The sequence below is a fragment of the Meriones unguiculatus genome, chromosome 7 (assembly GCF_030254825.1).
Source record: "Meriones unguiculatus strain TT.TT164.6M chromosome 7, Bangor_MerUng_6.1, whole genome shotgun sequence".
Taxonomy (NCBI): Eukaryota; Metazoa; Chordata; class Mammalia; order Rodentia; family Muridae; genus Meriones; species Meriones unguiculatus.
Window position 1 is genome coordinate 106,513,065 of NC_083355.1, and position 23,218 is coordinate 106,536,282.

The following is a 23,218-nucleotide window of genomic DNA, read 5'->3' on the forward strand; positions in this document are numbered from 1 at the left end:
GGAGGCCTGTCCTAGCAATTGAAGTTTCTGACCCCTTCAGTCAAGGAGCGATGCCTATGGTAGCCTTGGCCTGTAGGTCATAGCGTTGAGCTGGGAAGCTAGCTAGACATCATTAAAGTAACTGCCTGGCTTAGCCTAGGACCTACCCGGGGAACCATATGCCTTGGCATTGACCACTGGCAGCATCTACGCTCAGACACCATGTGGATCCTTGGGTCATATTTCGTGGTTACAGGAATGTGGCCCTGATGGAGCCATTGCAGAAACTTCATATTAAATAAGCAAACACGTGTGCTCTAGTTCCACAGGCCAAGCCAGCTCTGAAGCAGAAGGATGCCTTTCTTGCCCAGAGCAGTCATGCCTTGGAGTTTTGCCCCTCGGCTGAGTTACTCTACTTGGCTAGGCAACTCAGAGCAGACTCACTTTGAAGAACGGAGCTCTCGGACATTCTATGACTTTAACCCTGAGCTTTCACACTCATGCTGGCAGACAGAATTGCGGCCAGATTTTCAGAGTCATACAGTGAATGTTTGGCCAAGTGGAACCTCCACACAAAACCTTCATTTCCCAAGACAAGCTCTTTTCCCATAGAGTTGAGACAGGAACCCCAAGGTTAATCAGGTAAGGAGTCCAAAGTAACTCTCCACGTCTCTGATTTCAACCAGGCATTTAGAGTGAATGTTTGATATTAACAATCACATTTAACATCTTAAATATGCATTCTAAGCTTCAAATTTCTTATACATGTATTACATGAAATTTTACTGTTGGCTGCCATTTTTATGTACACAGACCTGTGTCATTAAGATGTCACCCCCGTCTTTTCCCAAAACATTTCCATCTTCTCAGACAAGAACGCTAAATACTAAGTGCCCACCGCCCCCACTGCCAGCCCCTGGCAGCTGCCACTCTATGCTGTGTCTGCGAACCACACCGATCTAGGGTCCCCGTGTGAGCGCATTCACATCTTGCCTGTCTTTCTGTGTCTGGCTTACTTCAGTTAAGATAATGGCCTCGGGGTTTGTCTGTTTTAGCATGCGTCATTAAAGGTTTAAAAAAACAAATTATTCCACTGTTTATCTGCTCCACGTTTTGTTTACCCACAATTTAATTTTGCCATAGTTTATTTCTTCTCATCTTGTTAAGATTGTGAAACAGTCACAAAATGATGAAAATTGCAAGAACAATAGCCTCAGGATCCTTGTGTTATGCTCTGGCATCCTCGATTTTTGGTGAATCATTTAGTATCTGTCTGATAATTCAGATTCCTCTGTTAGTGAGTTATAGACTGTCCCTACCATTATTTCCATTTTTATTACTTTTGGTTGACTGACTGACTGACTGATTTGTGCGCATCGGTCACATTGTATGTGCAGAGGTCAGAGTTCATGCTCTTCTTCCACCATGTGGGTCCTGGAGATCAAGCTCAGATTTCAGTACCCTTACCTGCTGAGCCTCTCTCTAGCTTATGGTCCTATCATTATTTTAAGTTACGTATATGGACGTTTTATGTCTGTGCACCATGTGTGTATCTGGTGCCTGTGGAAGCCATAAAAGTGTAACAGATCCTCAGGGAACTGGTGTGACAGACAGTCATAACTGCCCTGTGGCTGCTGGAACAAAACTTGGATCCTCTAGAAGAGCAGCCAGTGCTCTTGACTGCAGAGCCATCTCTCCAGTCCCACCCCTCATTATTTTAGAAATCAAATTCCTCTCCCCTCTACCCCCACCCCAATTTGACCAGAGAGTCCTTCACCCTGTGTCCTTTCTGCCTCATCAGTCTTTGAACACACATTTGCTTTCTGGACAAGGTATCACAGGATCGTTATGGCTTCCTTGCCCCAGCAATCATGACAACAGATGGCATTTGTTAAATATTGATTCCAAAAATGTTATTATGGTTTCCTTAGTTTCCTTTTCTTTCCTGCTCTGTGATGAATACCCTGACAAAAGCCACCGAGGGGAGGAAGGGTTTCTTTTCAGTCCAAAGTTTAAGAGTACATTCCATGATAGTGGAGAGTCAAGGTGTCAAGAGCCCCTGGTCACGTCACATCTCCAGTCACAAGAGAACACAGTGGATACAAGTGTTCAGCTGCTTTCCGGTATCCGCTGGCCAGAGAAGTTCCTGCCCAGAGTTAAAATGAGTTTCTCCCTATCAGTTAACACAGTTGAGATGCAGACATTCTCGGGACCTAGCTTTAATCTAGATAGCCCCCAACACGTGCACCCAGAGGCTCGTCTCAGGGATGATTCTAGATTCTGTCAAGCTGGCAACACTAACTGTGGGGCTGAAGAGCCATACACCTGGGGTTGGAGCAAGAGTGAGCTTGAGGCCTGTCCAGACCCTGAGAATCTCATCTTGAGACTGGCGGGAGGAGGACTGTTGTAGGACTCTTCTGGGCCTGCGTGTCCTGGCTCACGTAGCCTTTCGACCCCAACCTCTGCCACCCTTGGTCATGTAGCTTGGCAGCCAGGTTAAACTTCCTCTCTCCTTCTAAGGTCATGTCCAGCAAACACCTGGAATTGCTCTTTGTGCAAAGAAAGCATTCCCAGCACCTTAGCCCCCGCCAAGGGTGTACACACACCTCAAAAGCCCCTACCCACTTCCCGAAAGTTTAGCCTTTGTTCCCCCACAATTTAATGAGCTGCTCAACAAAGCCTTCATCCCAAGAGTCTGTTCTCCATGCGCTCACAGCAACCTGAGGTTTCATCACCCCTGGCGGTTCCTGCCTCACTTTCCCTCTCAGGCCACAGCACTGATTGCCCCATTAAGGGATGTGAAGCAGAGTGGGAACAACAGCTAACCATTATAAATAACACATACATTGACTAAAATTCCCATTCTGCCATTGTTATACGTATAGTCATCGAACACCTATGTGTTCGAACACCACCTGTGTCCCTGGTGCCTGTGGAAGCCAGAAAATGGGGTCAGAGCCTCTGGGAACTAGAATTATAAACTTGTAGAATGCCATGTGAATGCTGGACATTGAACCTGGGTCCTCTAGAATAGATCAGTCTTTCTCAGGATGAATTCCTCCCAAGGAATCTCGATTTATTTAACAACAAAAGATATTCTAAGTCCAAAATCCAGACATCGTTAGGAGTACTCATTCCTCCTGAGGTGCTACTTGCTTCCAGGCATAGTTAGGGGATACATTCATATTCTCTCTTTCTTTCTCTCTCTCCACACCTACATTCTTTAAAATTTAGTTCTGCCGAGCACCAATCTAACCTCAGCATTTGAGAGGCAGAGGCAGGGAGATCTCTGTGGGCTCGAGGCCATTTTGTTCTACCTAGGGAGTTCCAAGCTAGCCAGAGCTACAGAAAAGAGTCCCTGTCATAAAACCAACAGCTAACGCCAGGCAATGAGAACCACTACTCATAGGGACACATACCATCGGGATTCAGAAACTCCAGGGTTTGTTACAGTGTTTTCTTTCCCAGGTCATAAGTCCCTGCGGCACTGAGAGAAACAAGGCAACATGTTGACTTTTTAGATATAACCAAAACTTCCCCCTTGTCACCACCTCCTTCTCCACATAGCTACCCACTCGGTCTGCTTGGACCTTCATCCCTGCAGGCCAGGTCTGCCTAGCACCCCGCTACCGCCACCACAGGGATGTGGTCTCGCCCCTGTGGAGCTGAGGCATCTTCCTTAGACTGTTAAGCAAACAAATGCTAATTATGACTGCCAGCATCTCCCTGATCTTTTGTCTCTGATATTGTCATGACATAGTTAATGAAATGTTTGTACAGTTAGGATGTCTTCTTCCTAACAGCAGGCAGACAAGTACGCCCTTTTTTCCCTTTAAGTTGCTTCCTGTCAGAATATTTTATCACAAGCAACAAAGTGAAAACGCCTTACTCTCTAAAGTTGACAAACTTGGGCTCTGACACCCTGCTTTGGGTCACCATGACTTCTTGTCCTCAACCCCTAACCTTTGCCTCCTATCTCTCTCTCTGTTTTACCTAAAGGCTTCAGGACTGAATCTTTTATCAAAGGGAAAGTAAAGGAGCCACTATTTGTCTTGATGGAAAATATTTGTTTGTTAACAATTCTTTTCATATTGGGAGCACTCACATATGACCTGTTAAATAAACAAATGCTAATGACTGCCAGCATTTCCCCTATCTTTTGTCTCTGTTATTGTCATGACATTTTTAATGAAATGTTTGTACAGTTAGGATGCCTTCTTCCTTACAGCAACATTTATTTTGCAAATTTGCAGTTGTATTTAGGCTACCACCAGAAACTCTCTTGGCAAACACTGAGCAACTCCCACCACAGAAATTAATGAGTAGAGACAAGGTCTAAACACCTACTCATTCTGTTCTTCCGTTATCACATGGAGGGCCACTGGGGAACTGATCCAGAGGACAGCTATGGAAACCAGAACTGGAGTTTTGTAACACAGCAAAATTTTAGTTCTTGTAAACAAGTCTCTAGGCTAAACTAGGAGCATCCAGGAAATGGACTGTCTCTGGACTGTATCTTCTAGCTTCTGTGTGTCCCTCAAGGTCCCAGACAGAGTCCTATATCAATACAAGGGTATCCTGTGTTTGTTCTGACAGAGCGGGGTGGGGTAGAATGGACAAATAGCATGCTGTGTCCCAGTGAAGGCTTGCTGCACCTTATAGTCCTTGACCTCTGTGAACCTGGTTTCTTCTCTGTGAGGCACATGCTGCCTTGGGCTTCGCAGACCCATGGCCTCTCTCCTGCCTTATTTCAGGAGTCCTAGTGAATGATGCTTTCCATACCCATCCTCCTTGACAGGAGACACAGAGTGAGTGCTTCCTGCGTGTTGGGTACTGTTCCTGGTGCCTCTGCTCTTGCCACTCCCTACCTGTGTCACTTCCAGATGCACAGAATATTGGGTCCCTCCATGAGTTTCCCTACTACTGATCCTTCTGTCCACGGGCTGAAAAGCCCTTTCACTTTTACTCAAGAAGCCCCCTACTCATTCTTTTGGACTTAAGGCCCTTTCTAGTCCTAGTCCACGTAGCCTAGGAATGCTAAGCACATTATATTGCAGCTAACTGTTTACTTTTCTCCTCTCCACAGGAGACAGGCATCATGATAATTATGTGTTTAATGTCTGTCTCTTGGGCTGGTAAATCCCTATGGGCGTGGGCTGTGGCTGTCGTATTACCACAGTGTCTCCAGCTCACTGAACATAGAGTAACAAATGAAGGCAATATTTCTGCAGGGCTAAATGGAAGCTAGGCCAGGAAGTGACCCAAGAACTTCACGTGCTCTAATTCCTCAGGTCTGAGCACAGCTACTGAGGTTCATAGTATTTGTAATCTCAATGCACTGATGAGAAAACAAGACATAAAGATGTCAGCGATTTCCCCCGTAAGTGTATAGCTAGGTTGAGAATCCAACTTGCCCTCAGTTTGTGCTTTCACCATGATACTTCATACATGCATGTATGGATGGATGGATGGATGGTTGGAGGATGGATGGATGGATGGATGGATGAGTGGATAAATGGATAGATGGATGAGTGAGTGGATGAATAGTTGGATAAAGGACAGATAGGAGGACAAGTGAGTGTATGGATAGATACATTGATGGATGAATGAGTAGATGTATAGATGATGGGTAGGTGTACTGTGCTTGAACACTGGTCTAATTTGTATAAGTATAGCATGTAGATAGTTTATGAGAAGGAATTTAGGATCAGGTCATCCCACTCCACTTCCTAGAGCACACTCTAGGTCACTGTAGTGGTTTGAATAATAATAGCACCCATAGGCTCATAGGTCTGAATATTTTGTTACCAGGGAGTGGCACTATTGGAAAGGATTAGGAAGTGTGCTATTGTTGGAGGAAGTGTGTCACTGGGAGTAGCCTTTGAGATTTCAAAAGCTCAGTCCAAGCCAAGAGTCTCTCTCTTTCTGCTGCCTGGGGATAGGATGTAGAACTTCTCTGGGGAACTGAATAGATTAGACTGGCCTGTGGGTATGTCTGTGGGGGTTGCCTTGATCTTTAATTGACTCAGCTCACTGTGGATGACACCATTCCCTAGCCTGGGCCCCAAACGTTATCGCTGAAGAAAGCTAGCTGAACAGTAAACAGGCAGCATAAGTGCATTCATTTCTCTCTGCTCCTGACTATGGGCATGGTTGACCAGATGTCTCAAGCTCCTGCCTCTGTGACTTACCAGCAATGATGAACAATGACCTGGATTTACAAGCCAAATACGCCCTTTTCTCCCTTGAAGCTGCTTCTTGTCAGAATATTGTATCATAAGCAACAAAGTGAAAATACCTTACCCTCCAAAGTTGACAAACTGAAAACTTAATCCCTCAGACTGTATGTTTAAGGGTATTTGAAAATGGGACCTTTCAGCGGTGATTAGGTCATCATGATAGCATTAGAGGCTTCACAAGAAAAGAAAGAGAAGTATGAGCTAGCAAACCTTCTCTGTCTCACAACATAATGCCCTCTGCCCCAGCCCATGATACCTTCTGTCTTGTCAAAGAGCATCAGGAAAGTCCTCCACAGAAGCTATTGCAAGGTCCTGGGCTTCCAGTCAAATAAGTTCAGATTTCATGTTCTTTAGATTTTTTTATTTTTGTTTTTATTATTATTATTTTTTTTTTTTTGAGAGAAGATCTGGCTTCATAGCCAAGATGTGCCTCAAACTCATTATGTAAGCCAGTCTGGCCTTGAATTGGCAATCCTCCTGCCTCCGCCTCCTAAATGCTGAGACTAAAGACATGTGCCATCCTGCCTGATGACTAAACTTATATATATTTTTAATAAACTTCTCAGTTTTGGGGATTTTGTTATAGTAGCAAAAAGACTAACACAAATATCATACATGTAATCATTAATATAACCAAATCCTGGATGTGCTCAATTAGCTTCTACTTAGCTGTTTCTAAATTATTTATATGACAAACAGCACTGCCATGTACTCTGGGATTTTATTTGCTATTTGAAAATATCTTAGGGTGCATTCATAGAATTGAATTGCTTGAATAAAGTAAAGGAGTGGCTCTGTGAAGGTAGAATTTCAATCATCTATCATAGGGGTGAACCAGATATTTTTACTCCAGAGTTTGGCTATGTTAGATCCTGCTAAGGACAATTGCCTGTGGGGCCCATTATGGCAATCTTTGATACTAGAGAATAATATTTATGGATTTGATAGTTTGTTCTTCTCTAAAAAGAAAAGAGAGTTCTTGATAGGAAAGTGGCTTCTTGGAACTCAGCCCCACTCACCATTTGGATCTTGTCTCCTCTCACTTCTAGAGGAAGATATTGAGGAAGGAGACACCTAAGCCAGACAGCAGTGGGTTCATCAGAGGTTATGATGGAAAAGGAGTTCAATATTCAGTCCTTGAAGAAACGTGGTTCTGGCCCTACAATCATATTGTGATTAATAAGGAATGGTCTGTGCTATTACTAAGATGAACTAATTCTTAGTACCATTAATGGATGGATGATAGATGGATGAGTGGATTGATGATAGAAGGATAAAGGATAGATAGACGATGGATGGATGAGAGGATGAATGATGGGTGGATAAGCGGATGGATGGATGATGGTGGATGTTGGATGGCTGTATGAATGGTTACACAGATAAGTAAATACGTAGATGTGGGTAAGTGGTTACCAATCACTCATAGACTTAAATCAGGTTTGGGTTTGGTCTCTACCCACTGATTACGGCACTTTACGCAACTTCTTGGACCTCCCTTAGCCTCTGTTTTCTTCTCTACAAAGAGCCTAACAGTGCCTTGTGGGGCTATAAATAGCCAATAGATGGTGCCTAGCACATTCTGGGTGCCCAGAGATTGTGGCGGGAGTTGTCACTTGTTGTGAATGGACAGTCTTTGGCCGTTTGACCTCTGTTCAGGGAATAACCCTTAAGATAGAAAGTTAGATGCTAGTGCTAGATAGGACACTACTTTTTTTCTTCCTGCTGAACAAGCACACAGGTTTCTACCTACCCATGTTCGTTTCTAGGTTGGGAGATCAATCAAGGATCCACTTACGTCACATATTTCTTTTCTTTTTTCCCTTTTTTTTTTATTTTTCAAGACATGGATTTAGAGTTTAGCCTTGGCTGTCCTCAGACTTACTCTGTAGATCAGGCTGGCCTCAAACTTACAGAGATCCGTCTGCCTCCGCCTCCGCCTCTGCCTCCGCCTCCGCCTCCACCTCTGCCTCCGCCTCCGCCTCCACCTCCGCCTCCGCCTCCGCCTCCACCTCCGCCTCCACCTCCGCCTCCGCCTCCGCCTCCACCTCTGCCTCCAGAGTGCTGGCATTAAAGGCGTGCACCACCACCATCCAGTTCATCCACTTACATTTCTAGTAACACATTAGATAAATAAAGGAAGGAAGGCAACGTCCCCAGGAGATGGACTGAAGCTGTAACTGTTTCTAACTCAGCTTCCGCTTGCTGTTAGGTGTAGATGTCTTGCTTCAGTGGGGTTTTGTAGTCTTTCATCCTCCAGCTACACATGGAGCTCAAACCAGAGGTTCGTGTCCCATGTGGCTGCAGAATAGTTCTGTCTCTGGCCTGTACTGAGCTCCAGATGGAGGTTCTAAGTCTCCTGCGGTGAGTCTGAAAACCACAGACATCTAGGACCTCAGCTGCTGACTAGCTGCTTGGCCTAGAGTCAGGCCTGCCAGGAGACAAGCGCTAGTCCAACCTGCCAGAGCAGCTGCCTTAGGACTCCGCTTTGCCTTCCACTGGGGCCTGGAATCCAACCTCACCTGACCCCTTGGGCTCTGCACCCCAGCCAGGACTAACTGTTCTTCTCTGTGTCCTCTTTGTAAGGAGCTATTAAATCAAAGCACTCAAGTCGGTTCTAAATGCATCTCTCTTCTTCCTAGAGCACTTCGTTTTTTTTTTGTTTGTTTGGGATTCTATACAAGCTCAAATTCTTCTTAAATCAGACCTGAAGCTTACATAGTTTTCTACCTAAGAGACTGGCTAAAGTTGAAAACACAAATTGGTGGTTTTGAATCTCATTGAATAAGTCTCTTTTGATTAAAAAAAAAAAAAAAAAAGGAGGGGTGGTGGTGGAAAATCAAGCTTATCTAAATTCCTCACTGTAACACTGCTCTTAAACCATGCTTTCCTCCACTCGGTAATCAGCCAGTCATTCAATAAACAATTGCTTTTGTGTTCTTATGCCAGGCACATGGCCTATTTGGATAAAAAGATGTCAGAGGTGCTGTTAGCCAACCTGTCTGAACACTAGTGCCACATATAAAATTAACTTACAAGCCTTCTCTATAGGCATGATTTCCTACAACTCTGAGACCATTTCTATTTTTTGAAATAATTTTTAAACTCCCTATGTGGTATACGTGTTCATATGTATTCACACACGTGGGGCTGATACGTGTTCATATGTATTCACACACGTGGGGCTGGATGCATCAAGGCTAGAGGTCAAGGTTGGGTATCTTCCTTAGTCATTCTCCACCTTGTTTTCCTAGACAGGGTCTCTCGCTGAACCTGAAGCTCACTGATTGGTGAGACTGGCTGGCCAGCAAGTCCCAGGGTTCCTCCTGTCTCTACCTCTCTAGTGCGACATACACTTTGAAGTGCACTCTTCCATGCAGGGTGCACATGGGTGCTGGAGATCCGAACTCAGGTCCCTGCTTGCCCAGCAAGCCCTTCGCCAACTGAGTGATTGCCCAAGTTTTAAACTTTTAATTGTAATTTTAAAACATATATTTAAAAAGTGTAATATTTCTTCATTTTCCTAAGCAAAAAACACCATGTTCCTACCTTCTAAGAACCCTAATCTAAACATCAAAAGTCACAGGAGACAGCTAATGGAACAATTTCATTTGTGATTATAAATACCATTTCCTCACTTACTTGGTCTAACCTCCACCTTCTTCCATTGCACAGGTTCCTGGCAGCCCACTCAGGGATGGTATGGTGCCTTTCTCACTTCTCTCAAGGTCCTGTCTTCTCTCTACTCTAAGGAGTCTACCAAAGGCAGCACACATTAGAAACACATCCAGCATGACTGAAGGTAAATGGGAAGAGGCTTTTGTCTGAGAATTTGATCTGACTGGTTGGTTTTATTAAGACAGGGTCACATATAGTTAGCCTGGCTGAGTCTGTGTTCATTATGTAGCTGAGGATTACCTTGAACTCCTGATCCTCTGACTCAACCTCCTGAGCACAGACATTACAGATGCACCAACATATTTATATCTACACATACGCACGCACACACACACACAGGCTCACACACCCTGTCTGGCAGAAAAAAAAAAAGAGCAACATGCTATTAGCTCTAATCACTGTTTAACTTTCCGTGTTCTACCAGTTTGGATTAGCTTTGAGTGTAGAACCTCATGGAGAGCTCTCGGGCTCCAGTTCTGCTTGCTTAACCAATGCCACAAGGAGAACTGCCCACAGACTCAGATCATAAAAGGAATTTTTTATATTAGGCATGTGAGAGACCAAAGAATTGAAAATTGTTGTTTTGTTTGGGGGGGGTTGTGTGTATTAGTTTGGGGTTTGGAGCACAGACCTGAGGGAAGGCCAGACAGGTGGAGACATGTCCAGCCACCTGGAGAGAGGAACTAGCTTTACTGCATTCTTTTCCTGTCCACTAGAGATAAAGTTGCTAGGAAACCGCCCCAGATGGCCAGGCCAGAACTGTTTATAGTCTTGGCACCTAAAGTAAACCAGTCATTTCAAAAGTCAATTTCCCTTACCCAATCATGTAATGCCAAGACATGTAACTCCCTGCTTGTGTGCGTGTGCGTGTGTGTGTGTATGTGTGTGTGTGTGTGTGTTTCCTTTAAAAACCTTGTTCCCCTAGACCACGGGCCTGCATTCCTTTTCTGTTTCCACAGGAAGGCTTGCAACCCAGGCTCGAGCATGTATCTAATAAACCCTCAAGTATTTGCAGCGGGTCAATTCCTGGTGGTCTTTGGGGGGTCTCATGAACTGGGCATAAGAGCATGGTGGTTGATGCTTGTAAACCCAGCATTTTGGATACTGAGGTAGGAAGATCACTGAGAGTTTGAAGCCAGCCTTGGCTACATAGTGAGTTCCAGACCAGCTTGGATTATTTAGTGAGATCCTATCTCAAAAAAATAAAATTAAGAAAGGAGTTTAGGGAAGGACATCTTTTCTGGGGAAAGTGCCACAGGCCACAGCATCTTCTAAGCTAATCTTGATACAGACCAAGTTTCCTTATCCTTTGATGGTCTTGTTCTCTGATTAGCAACTATCTACACACACACACACACACACACACACACACACACCAGATATGTCACCGATTGGTATATAGCTCAATGGTAGAGAACTTGTCCACTATGCTCAAAGCCCTGGGCTCTCTCCCTAGCATAAAAAAAAAGTCTATAGACTGTTCTGCCTATGATGCAAACACCTAAGGAAAACCCAGCAGTGTGTTTAATATGCATAATGTAAAAGCATTTTTACTTAGTGTATTGCTATTGTTGGGCCTCTATTGTTATCTGCAGGCAAATGGCTGCCTATTAGTGCACAACACAGCACCCAAAAGAGTAATGGCTTGGACCATAATTTTCAGAAGTCTACAACTGAGGCTGGGCTTGGCAAAGTAGGTCTTGTCCTTGCACCATGCGGCCAGACCATCCAAGATGTCCTCTCATATTCTGATGTCTTCTGGGGTGACTGAACCAGAAAGCCTAAAATTCCTTTCTGTGGAGCCTCTCTCCACTGGTTAGTTTTTATTGTCCACTTGACAAAGCAGAGAGTCACCTGGGAAGGGAGAACCTTAATTGAGTAATTTCCTCAATCAGCTATGCCTGTGTCCATGTCTATGGAGGAATTTTCTTGATTGCTAATTGACTTAAGAGGTCCCAGCCTGCTGTGGGCAGCTCCATGCCAAGTGGGGCTGAGCTGTAGAAGAAAGCTAACTGAGCAGGAAACAGGTCATGGGTAAGTCAGTAAGCAGCATTGCTCCACAGTTTCTGCCTCAGTTCTTACTTGGGGTCCTGCCCTGACTTCCCCTAAATGATGTCTTATAACCCAGAAGCGTAAGCCAAATTAAACCCTTTCCTCCTCAAGCGACTGTTGTTCATAGTGTTTATCACAAGAGTAGAAAGGCAAATGAGAACACTCTCCAAAATGGTGTCAAGCTTCTTTCTGCAGCAGCTGAGGACTCTAAGACAGAGCAGTCCATTAAAAGGTGTATGTGCAAGCCATGGCTCAAGACTGCTTAGACCACAGACTGATTTACTCTTGAAAGGACCAGGCCTGACCCCCTCCCCCAAAAGTCATCAGTCTCAGGAACTAAGCCATAGGTCACCAATTCCAAGAATAAGAAAACCATCAAATTCCCTATCCAAGGAATAGCATGGACGCAACCACAAGAATTGGAAGGTATCTTATCTCAGAGTGGGGCATCTGTGCTAGGCAGCCCACTGACCTAACATTCCTGAGGTCTACAGGTAGCTCACTCAATGTTATGTTAGTCAGCCAATCACTTTGTAACAAGCTTGCCCTTGTTACAATCATGTAACTGTGGTAAACCAGAAATTCCCAGTTCTTCCTCAATCCCCAATAAAAACCCTGCTGTGCAGCTGCTGGGGCCTCTCCTCTCTGATCCACTGTGTTGATGATGGTGGAGAGACCGAGCTTAAATCGAATAAAGCTCTTTGCTTTTGCATACGCAGTCTATGATCCAGTTCCTGGTGGTCTTTGGGGACCTTAAGATTTGGGCATAACACTCTCAGCCAAAATAAGTCACATGGCCAATGCCTGAGTCCATGAAGGTGGTCCACTAGTACTTGAATGTCAGGAAGCAGGATTGTGTGGACAATTCCCAAGGTCCATCAAAGCCTTTTTACACCATCAGCAAATGTGAGTTTCACCCCAGATACTGACCTTCTGGAACCTGCAGGAGTCTGTGGGTCTCAGTAGCCCAGGCCTTGGGCCTCCAGGGTAGACAGTGAGAATGTGATCTCCAACTTTTCTCCTCACTAGAGGCACACTGTGGGTAAACCATGTCACCTTTCCAGGCTTGTTTTCAAACAGAAAATGGGGACAGGTTCCTCCCCAGGACCCTTCTGGAAGGCTGCTTGGGGTGTTAATGTCTTTTTAAGCCAACCACTGCTGTAGAATGATCCATCAGGAAAGTGAACGTGGCCCCAAAGCTGGACACTCGAGCCTAGAGCTGAGTTTTAAAGGCTTTAAATCTGATTGAGAGCACTAAAGGTTTTTATTTTTTTCCTGTGTGTCTTCTTGTTAAAAAATTGATTTTTGGTTAAAAGACTCAGAATACATCACTCCATTGCTTTCCACAAAGAGAAAGTGTCATGACCTTAAATGGAACCTAAGAGGCCCGGGGATACATGAATCACCCTGGGCTGGGAGGCACCCACACCTACAAGTGTGGTCCACCCCACCGCCCTCTAAAGAGGGACCTCAAGTCATCCATTCCATATTGTGCTGCTAACGGGGACAGCTCAGGACTTTTCTATTTGGCTCCCTCCGTGGAGATGAAGAAAACCTAAACTCGGCTCCCAAAGTGCACTTAATTAAAAGGGAAACAAAGAAGTTTTGTATTCCTAATGCCTCCCTGATTTATTGCATTACAAATCCAATTTGTCTTCACAATAGGCTGTGGAGGGAAGAAGCAGAGGGAGGCCTTTTAAGCTGGCTTCTTCGCCTCCACCTCACCGCAGGTGCAGGTCATTGTGTAGCTGTGGCTGAGCCTGCCTGAGAAGAGCAACTGCTTCCTCCTCTGACCAGAGGCACCCCCCCTTGTAAAGCCTGGGGTGACCTTGGCCGAGGGTTTTGAGAGGATGAGTGAAAGCACTGCCTCACCACTTGCTGTTCCTGGGGTTCACCCAGAAGGTGGCCACATCTACTTCACCCCTTTTCTCCGAGGAAGTCTTGAACTCATCATACAAAGACCCAGAGCCTCTCCCAGCGGATATAGTCCCATGGCAAAGAGTTTACGAATCAGCACAGAGCAGCCTGGAGCACCGTAATCACACAGGAGATGTCTGCTGACAGTGTTCCTGTAGAGCAGAAATGCCCGACAGTTAATGGCACACATCTGGCAGATAGGAAAATTGCCCCTGGGGCCGTTTCTCCAGTAGAACACAGCTCTGTGTGCGGTGTGGTCTGTGTCTTAACTGTTGTAGCAGAATGCCTGGTACTGGGTGTGTTGGTTATCTGACTCAGTGCTGTGACAAAATTCCCCGGCAGAAGCAGCTTGTGGAAGGAAGGGTTTGTTCTGGCTCACAGTTCCAGGTGACACAGTCTGTTGTGGGAAGATAGGGCTTGCAGGAGCAGGAGGCACATGATCACATGATTGCGTGGAATCTGCAGTCAGGAAGCAGAGAGAGGTGAATGCTGCAGCTCAGTCCACTTTACCCTTTTTATTAGTCCTGAACCCCAGCCCACGGGTAGTGGCACTCGTGTTTAGGGTGTCTTTCCACCTCAGCTAACCTAGCTACACATGCCCAGATGTTTGTGTCCATGGTGATTCTAAATCCCATCAAGTTGGTAATCAAGGTTAATCACCATAGTAGGTAATTAAAAAGAACGAGTTCCTGTTAGTTCATGGTTTGGGAAACTAGAGAATCTAAGAGTCCGGTGCTGGAATCCAGCAGGGGCCTCATACAGCTTTAATCCGCTGTGGAAAGCAGGAGGAAAGCTACATGCCAAAGGGCAAGCAGGAATGGTGATGTTGCTTTACAACAACTGCTTTTGTGGTCATTAAGCCAGTTTCATGAGAATGAAAACTCATGTGAGAAGGCATTAGCCTACTGATGAGGGTGGCAGCCGTGACACATAACCTCCCATTAGGCTCCACATCCCACCGACACATAGAGAAACCAAAGTTCCAACTCATGGACTTCTGGGGACCCACCCAACAGGACACTCTTAGTGTTATAACACTGGGAAAGGTGTAGAGAAGAGCATCATCATCCCTTGCAGTCTTGCCACCTGAAGACAACCTTGATTACTACATAGATCTAGTCCTTTGAGTAATTTCACCAGTTTTATAAAGAGAGGAGAGATTATGTCTGTATCCCCTGTGACCGAAAGTAAGCCCTTCCTCCCTCAAGTTGCTTCTGTCATTCAGCGAGACAAGTAACCAGCACAGCACATTGCAACCATTGTGTCACCCCACAACACAACTGCCAGGACCACAAAAATGAGGAAGATACACAGCACCAAGTACCAGAGATGCCCACCATGGGTGGCTGTGCTAGCCAGTAGAACTACAATGGGAAGTTGCTGGGGAAGGTTCAGTAAAGCTGACTGGATGTTTCTACTGTAAGCCCAGGTGCGTGTCAGTGGGTGAGCACATACAACATTCCCCAAAGGCATGCTCTGTAATGCTCATGGAGGCGCCATTTGCAATAACCCAAATCCATCCCCAGTAGACTGGCAATTCTCATTTTGTGAATACACCACACACCATAGCACATGGACAGACTACCACTAAGTGTACTGATATGGGTCCCCAACGTTAGTGAAAGAATTAGGACTTTAAAAATATACGGCAAACGGTTTCACTATATGAAGTTCAGTAACGGGTCATGTGTGGGTTAGAAGTTATGGAGCAGCGAGGGTGCTGACTCTGAGGAGCTGGCCATGCTGTCTCTCGGTCTGGGTGCTTGCCAGGTGGATATGTTTATTGTGTGAGAAGTACTAGATTGTAAACTTTCTCTTTGTTTGTTTATTGAGACAGGGTCTCACTATGTAGCCAGGCTGACCTCAACCTTGTAATCTCCTGCCTTCGCCTCATGACTGCTAAGATTAGCAGTGTGCCCCTCTACCATATACAGCTACACTGTATATTCAGCTACATGTTTGTGTGCGTCTGAAACATGTCCATCAGCAGTGGAATGAAAAGGGTCTGCATGCGATAACCAAGCATGGTGCCTTTGTCCCACCTCCCATCCAACCCAGGGCTCCAACCAGCTGGTGTGGTGGTCCTGCCCAGATCCCTAGCGCCGGCCTTTGAAAGCTTCTGCCAGGCCAACCATGGTCCTCTGCCCCTGCTGCGCCAAAGTGAGCCAAGGAAGATGCTGCCTCACCTGAGCCCTGTTCCAGACATAAGGTAAGAAGCCTGGGCTACGGTGGGTGTAAGCAAGGGAAGATTCTACATCTGGGGCTCTCTGTCACCAGGTACATTTTGATCCAGCCTTGGGTACAGAGGTCCTGGCACGGAGCCTCACATGACCACTGCTCAGGAGCAAGCTGCCCTCTCTACCTTTCCACTTCGGACTTCTCCTCCAACCCCACACCTGCCCTGTATCTGCTACAGGCCTGGAGAAATCCTATGGGCAATGTCTTAGTTTCATTTCCTATTGTCAGGATTAACTATCCCGATAAAAGCAACTAAGGGAGAAGAGGTTTATTTTAGTTCATAATTACTAGAGAAATCAAGGTGGCAGGATCTTGAGGCAGCCAGTTACATTATATCCATAGCAATGGAAAGTAATGGTAAATTCAGGGGTTGAGGGATAGGATTTCACTTTGTACCCTTGGTTGGCTTGGAAGGAGAGGTATAGACCAGGTTGGCCTTGAACTCATAGAGTTGTGTCTGCCTCTGCCTCCTGAGTGCTGGGATTAAAGGTATGTGGTACTGTCTCAAGAGAAATGCATGAATTCCAGTGCCTGCTCAGCTCTCTTGCTCTCTCTGCTCTCGCATGGTTCAGGATCTCCTTGCCTAGGGAATGGTGCCACCCAGAGGAGATGAGCTTCCCCACCTCAATTAATCAATACAACTTCTCAAAGAGATTCTTTTTTAAAAAGATGTATTTACATGTATGAGTGCTCTATTTGCAGGAGCATCAGATCCCATTATAGATGGTCGTGAGCCACCACGTAGTTGCTGGAAATTGAGCTCAGGTTGTCTGGAAGACCAGTCAGTGCTCTTAACCACTGAGCCATCTCTCCAGCCCCTTTCAAAGACATTTTTACATTCTTACAGACCAACCTGAGCCTCTCTTCCCATGTGATTCTAGATAGTGTCAAATTGACAATTAACATTAACTGTAACAGGTGCTGCCACCTGTCACTTTATCATTCTTACCGAAAAGCCTTTGCACAGGATTAAGAAGAAAAGAACAATGCCGTCTCACTAGCCCCCAGAGGAAAATTCCATTCATACCGTACACATTTGCTGAGGCTCTTAAACAGCAGACATCCCCCTTAGCTCCTGTTCACTCCCCACCATTTCAGTTACCCACGGATGACTGACCAATGTCCAAAAATATTGCATGGGAAACTTCAGGAATAAATAACTCAATGTTTTAAATAACTTTTTATTACTGTATATCATTATAATTACCATGTACCTCTGATCTATAAAGTAAATGTCAGGTGTAAAAATATAGGGGAAAATACTATCTGCATAGATTGGGGTTGGCTAGGTCAGGCATCCACTGGGCATAGTAGATGTATTCCCACACATAATAGGTGAGTCTCATGGGTGGCCCTGGAAACTCTGCCTCTATGCCTCCCCACTATGACCTAGCTTTGTTTGCAAACTAGCTATGGCTCCCATCTTCTCTGACCTAGACTATAAGATACCATAACCCTCATCTTCTCTCCTCCCTCTACACACAAAAGTGACCTTTTCTAAGTCTACATCTGATCATGTGACCCTACTATTTAAAAGTCTTCAAGGCTTGCCTGTGGCCTGTGCCTTAGCGCCACTTAAGACTAGTGGTGAGGTGGCCCCAGCTCAGCTTCCCCTGACACTCAGGCCACCCCCAGCCCTCTCTCTAGACAGAAGGCTCCCCCATCATCATTCTGTAGACCTGAGGATGACAGGGCCCCTCAAAAACGCTACTAGGGCCTGAGCTGGTACTTCCTGCGTTGCCAACTTGGTGCAGACCTCCCATGGTCCCCATACTCGGTGCCTACACACTTAGCACATTCTGCGACCTCTACCTATCTGTGCTTTCCTCCTTATCAACTCTTAAACTCCTATTTATTCCTCAAGACCCAATACCTCCTCCTTCATGGGTTGTTAGCTTTCTAACACTATGAGAAAATACCTAAGATAAACATCCTAAAGATTGAAAGGTTTTTTTTTGGGGGGGGGGCTGGTTTGGTTTGGTGGGGGTTTTTTTGTGTTTTTTGTTTTGTTTTGTTTTGTTTGTTCGTTTGTTTTTCCTGAGACAGGGTTTCTCTGTGTAGCTCTGGCTGTCGAGGACTCACTTTGTAGAGTCCAGGCTGGCCTCGAACTCCCAGAGATCCACGTGCCTCTTTAAAGGTGTATACTACCTCGCCTAGCTGGAAAGGTTTGTTTGGTTTGCTGTTTTGGAGTTCTCAGTCCAGGGTCAACTGGCTACTTCTTGGGCCTGTGGCAAAGTTGTACATCTATAGGGGGACATGGAGCTGCTCAGGAAGCAGAGATGATGAAAAAGTCACATCCTCTTCTGATGCCACCCATGACCTAACTTCCTCTTGCTAGTCCCCACCTCTTAGGGTACAGACCTGCCACAGCCACCACAGGCTGGGGTCATGCATTCAGTCCGTGGGCCTCTGGGGGACACTGGACATCCAAAGGAGAGAAGCAGAAGAAAAAGTCTTCGCATTTCTCATTGGCCATGTAGCAGGTGCCTGAAGGTGGGGTCATATCTTGGCCGTCCCTACGAGCCCATCCCCTGACACTTGGCTGGAAAGGAGGAAGGACTCAGCCAATGACTTGGGATGAGCAGGGATGAGCAGGGACGAGGCTTGTACCCCGTGAGGTTATCAGCCTTGAGGGAGAGCTCCTCTGTGGAGAGAGGAGGCCTTAGCCTGCGAGCTCCGGGAGGCTCCTTGAGGCCACCATCCTCTGGGTGCCAGCATGCCCTCACGGCAGAGAGTCCACCGGCAGTTTATTCTCGTGGTTCTGGCTGATCTCATGTTGAGCTTCTGGACACGGGATGGGGTGCGACCCACAGGTTGTGTTGCGCGCATGTTGAGTCAGCAGCCTTGGTTTGGGCGTGAGTCACAGCACCGACAAAGCCCCTCGGTGAAAACCAAGCACGGTGGTGTCGGGGGGCTTCCCGATAGGCCCTCCCAGTGTGTCACTGGGGACCTACTAAGAGCCAGGGCACTGTGAGAAGTGTTTTGCTCCCCCAGGACCACCCGTCCACAGTTTCAGAAATACGAGTTTGGCACCTGCACTGGCACCCTGGCCTCACTCGAAGAGCACTCAGAGCAGCTAAAGGACATGGTGGCCTTCTTCATGGACTGCAGCCTCCCTATAGACGAGGCCTTGGAACGGGCAGGAGTCCCCAGAAGGGACCCAGCAGGCCCCAGCCACACAGGAGCATACAAGGTAGAGCCCCACCCCTGGGCATGAAAATGTGCATGGAGTTTTGTTTCCCTGGGGTGGAGAGAACGTTGGTACCGGAAGCAGAAACCCGATGGTCAACCCCAGCTCAGTCACTCTCCAGGTAAAGCCGCTAGCCTGTGAGCCAGCCTCTCTCCCACATACCTCTGCTATGGCTGAGAGGTGTCAGTCAAAGCCATTTGGAGAGAGAGAGAGAGAGAGAGAGAGAGAGAGAGAGAGAGAGAGAGAGAGAGAGAGCGCTCTCACTCTTGGGTGCACAAGCATGTATGTAAACCTGTGTCCAGTCCAGAGGTCAACTGGTCTTCTTCAGAGGCAGTAAGCCTTGTTTCCTGTTAAATGACATTTATTTGGAGAAGGGTGACTTGCAATGCACATGTGGAGCTTGGAGGACGACTTAAGGAAATCAAATTCTCTCCTGACAAGGTCTCTCCCTAGGCGTCACTGATGAAGGCTGGGCTGGCTGGCCAGAGGGCCCTAGGGTTGCTCTCATCTCCATCCCCCAAGTGCTAAATCACACACACAGGTATCACCGACCCTAGTTTCGATGCGCACACTGAAGACTAGCAAAGGCAGAAAGCAAGCTGGGCCTGGTGCACTCCTTCAATCCCAGCACTCAGGGAGGCAGAGGCAGGTGGATCGCTGTGAGCTGGAGGCCAGCCTGGTCTACAGAGCGAGTCCAGGACAGCCAAGGCTACACAGGGAAACCCTGCCTCGAAAAAACAAAAACAAAAGGGAACCCAAAAAAAACAAAGGCAGAAGGGTGGCCTCTCCTGGGACATGCCTGCCGTTAGGGACTGTCCCTGGCTGGCTCCATGAGCGTTTCTTCCTGCTGAAACCAGTCGAGTGGAGGAAGAGCAGAGTCCTTGCCTCATCACCTCCTTCCCAGATGCTGTTGGGACAAGTCTAGACACTCCCACTGCCAGATGAGTGGCCTGCAGGCCTCGCTGGGATCAGTGAGGTTTCCCTGTTCACAGGGAGTGGCCAGTCCATCTTGGGCCCTGTTTGTTAGTGTCCGCCTTTGGCTCCCGTCAGAGAGGCCTGGATTGTACCATGTCAGAAACAAGATTGTCCACATTCTACTCTCCCCTTCAAGGTGCAGGAGACTGAAGCAATAGGGAAGGGTGACGACAGAACCCTGAGCCCTGGCCACTGGCTGGGACCCACTATTATTTGTAGCAGGTGAGAGCTGGGATAGCCTCAGGCATGTCGGCACAGCCACTCTTCAAAAGAAGAAAATAAGACTTAGAGGGTGAGAGATAAGGACCTGCCCAGGTCCCAGAGCCCACAGGAACCACACCCTTGGTCGGTGTGGTGCCTGAAGAAAGCTTTGCTCAGAAGCATGGATGTCCATAGGAGATATTCATCACAGCTTTGTAGCAATGCCACCCCACTGCCCTTATGTTCTGAGAAAGATGGCTGGACAGCCATCTTGAATCCTGCTGATGGCCTGGATAGATGGCCCTCTTAAACAGAGTGTCCAGTCCCCAGGAGCACTGCCCGGCTTTGTAGGTGGCCTACATGTGCCTTCACTTGGTCCCAGGTACTGTCACAGAGACGCCGGGCTGGCAGCACACCAGAGCCTCACCCTCCTGTTGCCAGGGTGGTAACGGCGAGCCAGTTAAGTGGCAGCCAAGGCTGTCCCAGTGGATCAGACTCTGGCTGTGTTCTGAGCCTGTTGTAAGGCCTGCTGCAGGGGGAGAAGAAATGGGCCACGGGTGAAAGTCACCCGGGTCGCCCTGTGCAGACACTACGGAGGGCGGATGGGGCATCCAGGGACTCGTCCCCTGTGGAACCTGGAAGCGGAGCAGGTTCCTCCTGGCTCTGACAGAAATTCTCAGGCTTCCTGAGGTGCAGGGAGAAAATTCAGAGGCTCATGACACTGGATGGGGAATCTCTCTCTCTCTCTCTCTCCCTGTGTGTGTGTGTCTGAAATTCAGCATTTCCTTCAGTTCGGAACGTCGGTGACAAAGGGCTGTGTCAGCAGATCCTGTAGTGTCATGGCCGATAAAGTATTTCGCAGATAGCATCCTATCACAGTACGGTTCTCAGACTCTCAAAGACACCCTACAGGCCGGTACTTCCAAACGACAATGGTGGTAGATCTGCCGTTCTGTCCTCTTAGCCGTTGATGGGAAAGCATACTGTTTTCCAGGCTCTGGTAACTACACCTCAACATTTGAAGCAGCACATTTCCTTTCGAGCATCTAATTTTTCTCCCTTTTCTCTCCCTCGCCTCTTTGCTGTCTCACCTATGTGGTTGTGCTTTAAGACAGGCTGTCACTTATCCTGTCAGCCAGGATAAGCGGAAAACTCCCCACGTAGTCAAGGCTCAAACCGTCCATCCTCCTGCCTTAGCTTCCCAAGTCCTGGGACTACAGACACATTCCACCCTGATTTTTTTTTTTTTTATGTGATTAAAACATTACTCTGTCCAGCTTAGAAGATGAGTCAGAAGTGACAGAAGTGAGCTGAAGTGACACTGACAGATTTAAAAAAAAAAAAAGAAAAGAAAAATAGGACACCCCACCACCACCACCACCACCACCACCATTTTGAGTCACTCACTCTCAACCAGGTACCCCATCTGGGTTTTCTACAACAGCTACTGGAGCCTCTTGCTCTGTGCGGCTTCTTGAACCCCGAGTGCTGGGCTTGAATCTGCGCTGATTCCTGTCTCCCCCTCTTCCCCCCCCACCCCACCCCCGCTTCCATTTTCACTTGTCAGACTTCGGTGCCATGTGCCGCCACTGCTGGCTTCTGCTGCCCTCTGGTGGTCACAATGAGACCTGTCCCCAAGGACAAGCTGGAAAGGCTGCTGCAGGCCACTCACTCCATAGGAGGACAGCAAGGACAACCCATCCACATTGGTGACCCAGGTCAGTGTCGACCCAAGTTGTGGTTCCAGCACAGGCCTGAGAAGTATTCAGTATAGGGGAGTGTCCGGGGTGAGGCCCAGAGGTCCAGTAACCGGACATGTCCTTGGGTTTAAGACACTGCCTTGCCAGACTGGTGACCCTCATCTTGAGGATTTGTGATGCACAGGCAGGGCCTATGAGTGTCACATGATCCCTGAATTTGGGGAATAAAGGAATAAAGGATTGTGTGGGACTTTGTTTCAAGCTGCCCTCTGACCTCTACATGCATGCTGTGGCACGGGTATTGGTCACAATCATTCATCTCTCTCCCTCTCCGTGCCATGAGCATTAACTTAGCCTGAGAGTGAATGGACAGATCCAAGTCTGAATGCTGCCTGGGCTTCTCAGAACTCCCGGGGGGCCTAAGGAAACTTGGCCCAGATGAGAGCCAGCGTCCATGTACTTGAACGTGCAGAATCCTCAAAGGCCTGACCTTCTATGAGAATACCATCAGCACTCCTGGCTTTCCTCACCCAACACAGCCCCAGGGCCACCCTGAGGGCTGACTTATTAGTGGGATAAACGGGGCCCAACACATCCATCTTTGTGGTCCCTGTCTGCACCGTCAGCAGCACGCCAATGACTGCTGTCTAGAGCGAGGGCTGCTGAAGGGAGGTTACAGCTGTATCAAGTCTGTATCAAGATCTCTCTCTCTCTCTCTCTCACACACACACACACACACACACACACACACACACACACACACAGTGCTGGCTTTCTTAGAAATCCACGTGCTATGAGGCCAGTGCCGAGCTAAAAATGCTATACTCCCTCTAGAGGCCACTGCAGCCAGGCCTGACTGTACCAGTCAACATGAGCCCTAAGTTACAGAACATCCTGATCTGTTAAAACTCCAACTCGTAGCCATCGTTACCAACTCCTCCTCCCCTAATCCTCCTGGTCCCCTTCCTCCTCCTCCTTCTCCTCCTCCTCCTCCTCCTCCTGTCTCTCCTCTTCTTTCTCCTTTCCCACCTAATATAATGGATGCTACAACC

General features: G+C 47.2%; 1 protein-coding gene across 3 annotated transcripts in view; it reads left to right on the forward strand.

Moving 5' to 3' along the window:
• Dglucy (D-glutamate cyclase) overlaps positions 1-23,218 on the forward strand; it is an 82,046-nt gene that overhangs the window by 23,771 nt on the left and 35,057 nt on the right. For 2 of the 3 annotated variants that reach the window (XM_021653214.2, XM_060388050.1), the window contains exons 2-5: positions 9,891-10,017; positions 15,921-16,071; positions 19,095-19,293; positions 22,034-22,184. In XM_021653214.2, coding sequence (XP_021508889.1) covers positions 9,918-10,017; positions 15,921-16,071; positions 19,095-19,293; positions 22,034-22,184 — 601 coding nt within the window. In that variant the 5' untranslated portion in view covers positions 9,891-9,917. The remainder of the gene's footprint in view (positions 1-9,890; positions 10,018-15,920; positions 16,072-19,094; positions 19,294-22,033; positions 22,185-23,218) is intronic. The other variant, XM_060388052.1, reaches the window with a different exon arrangement.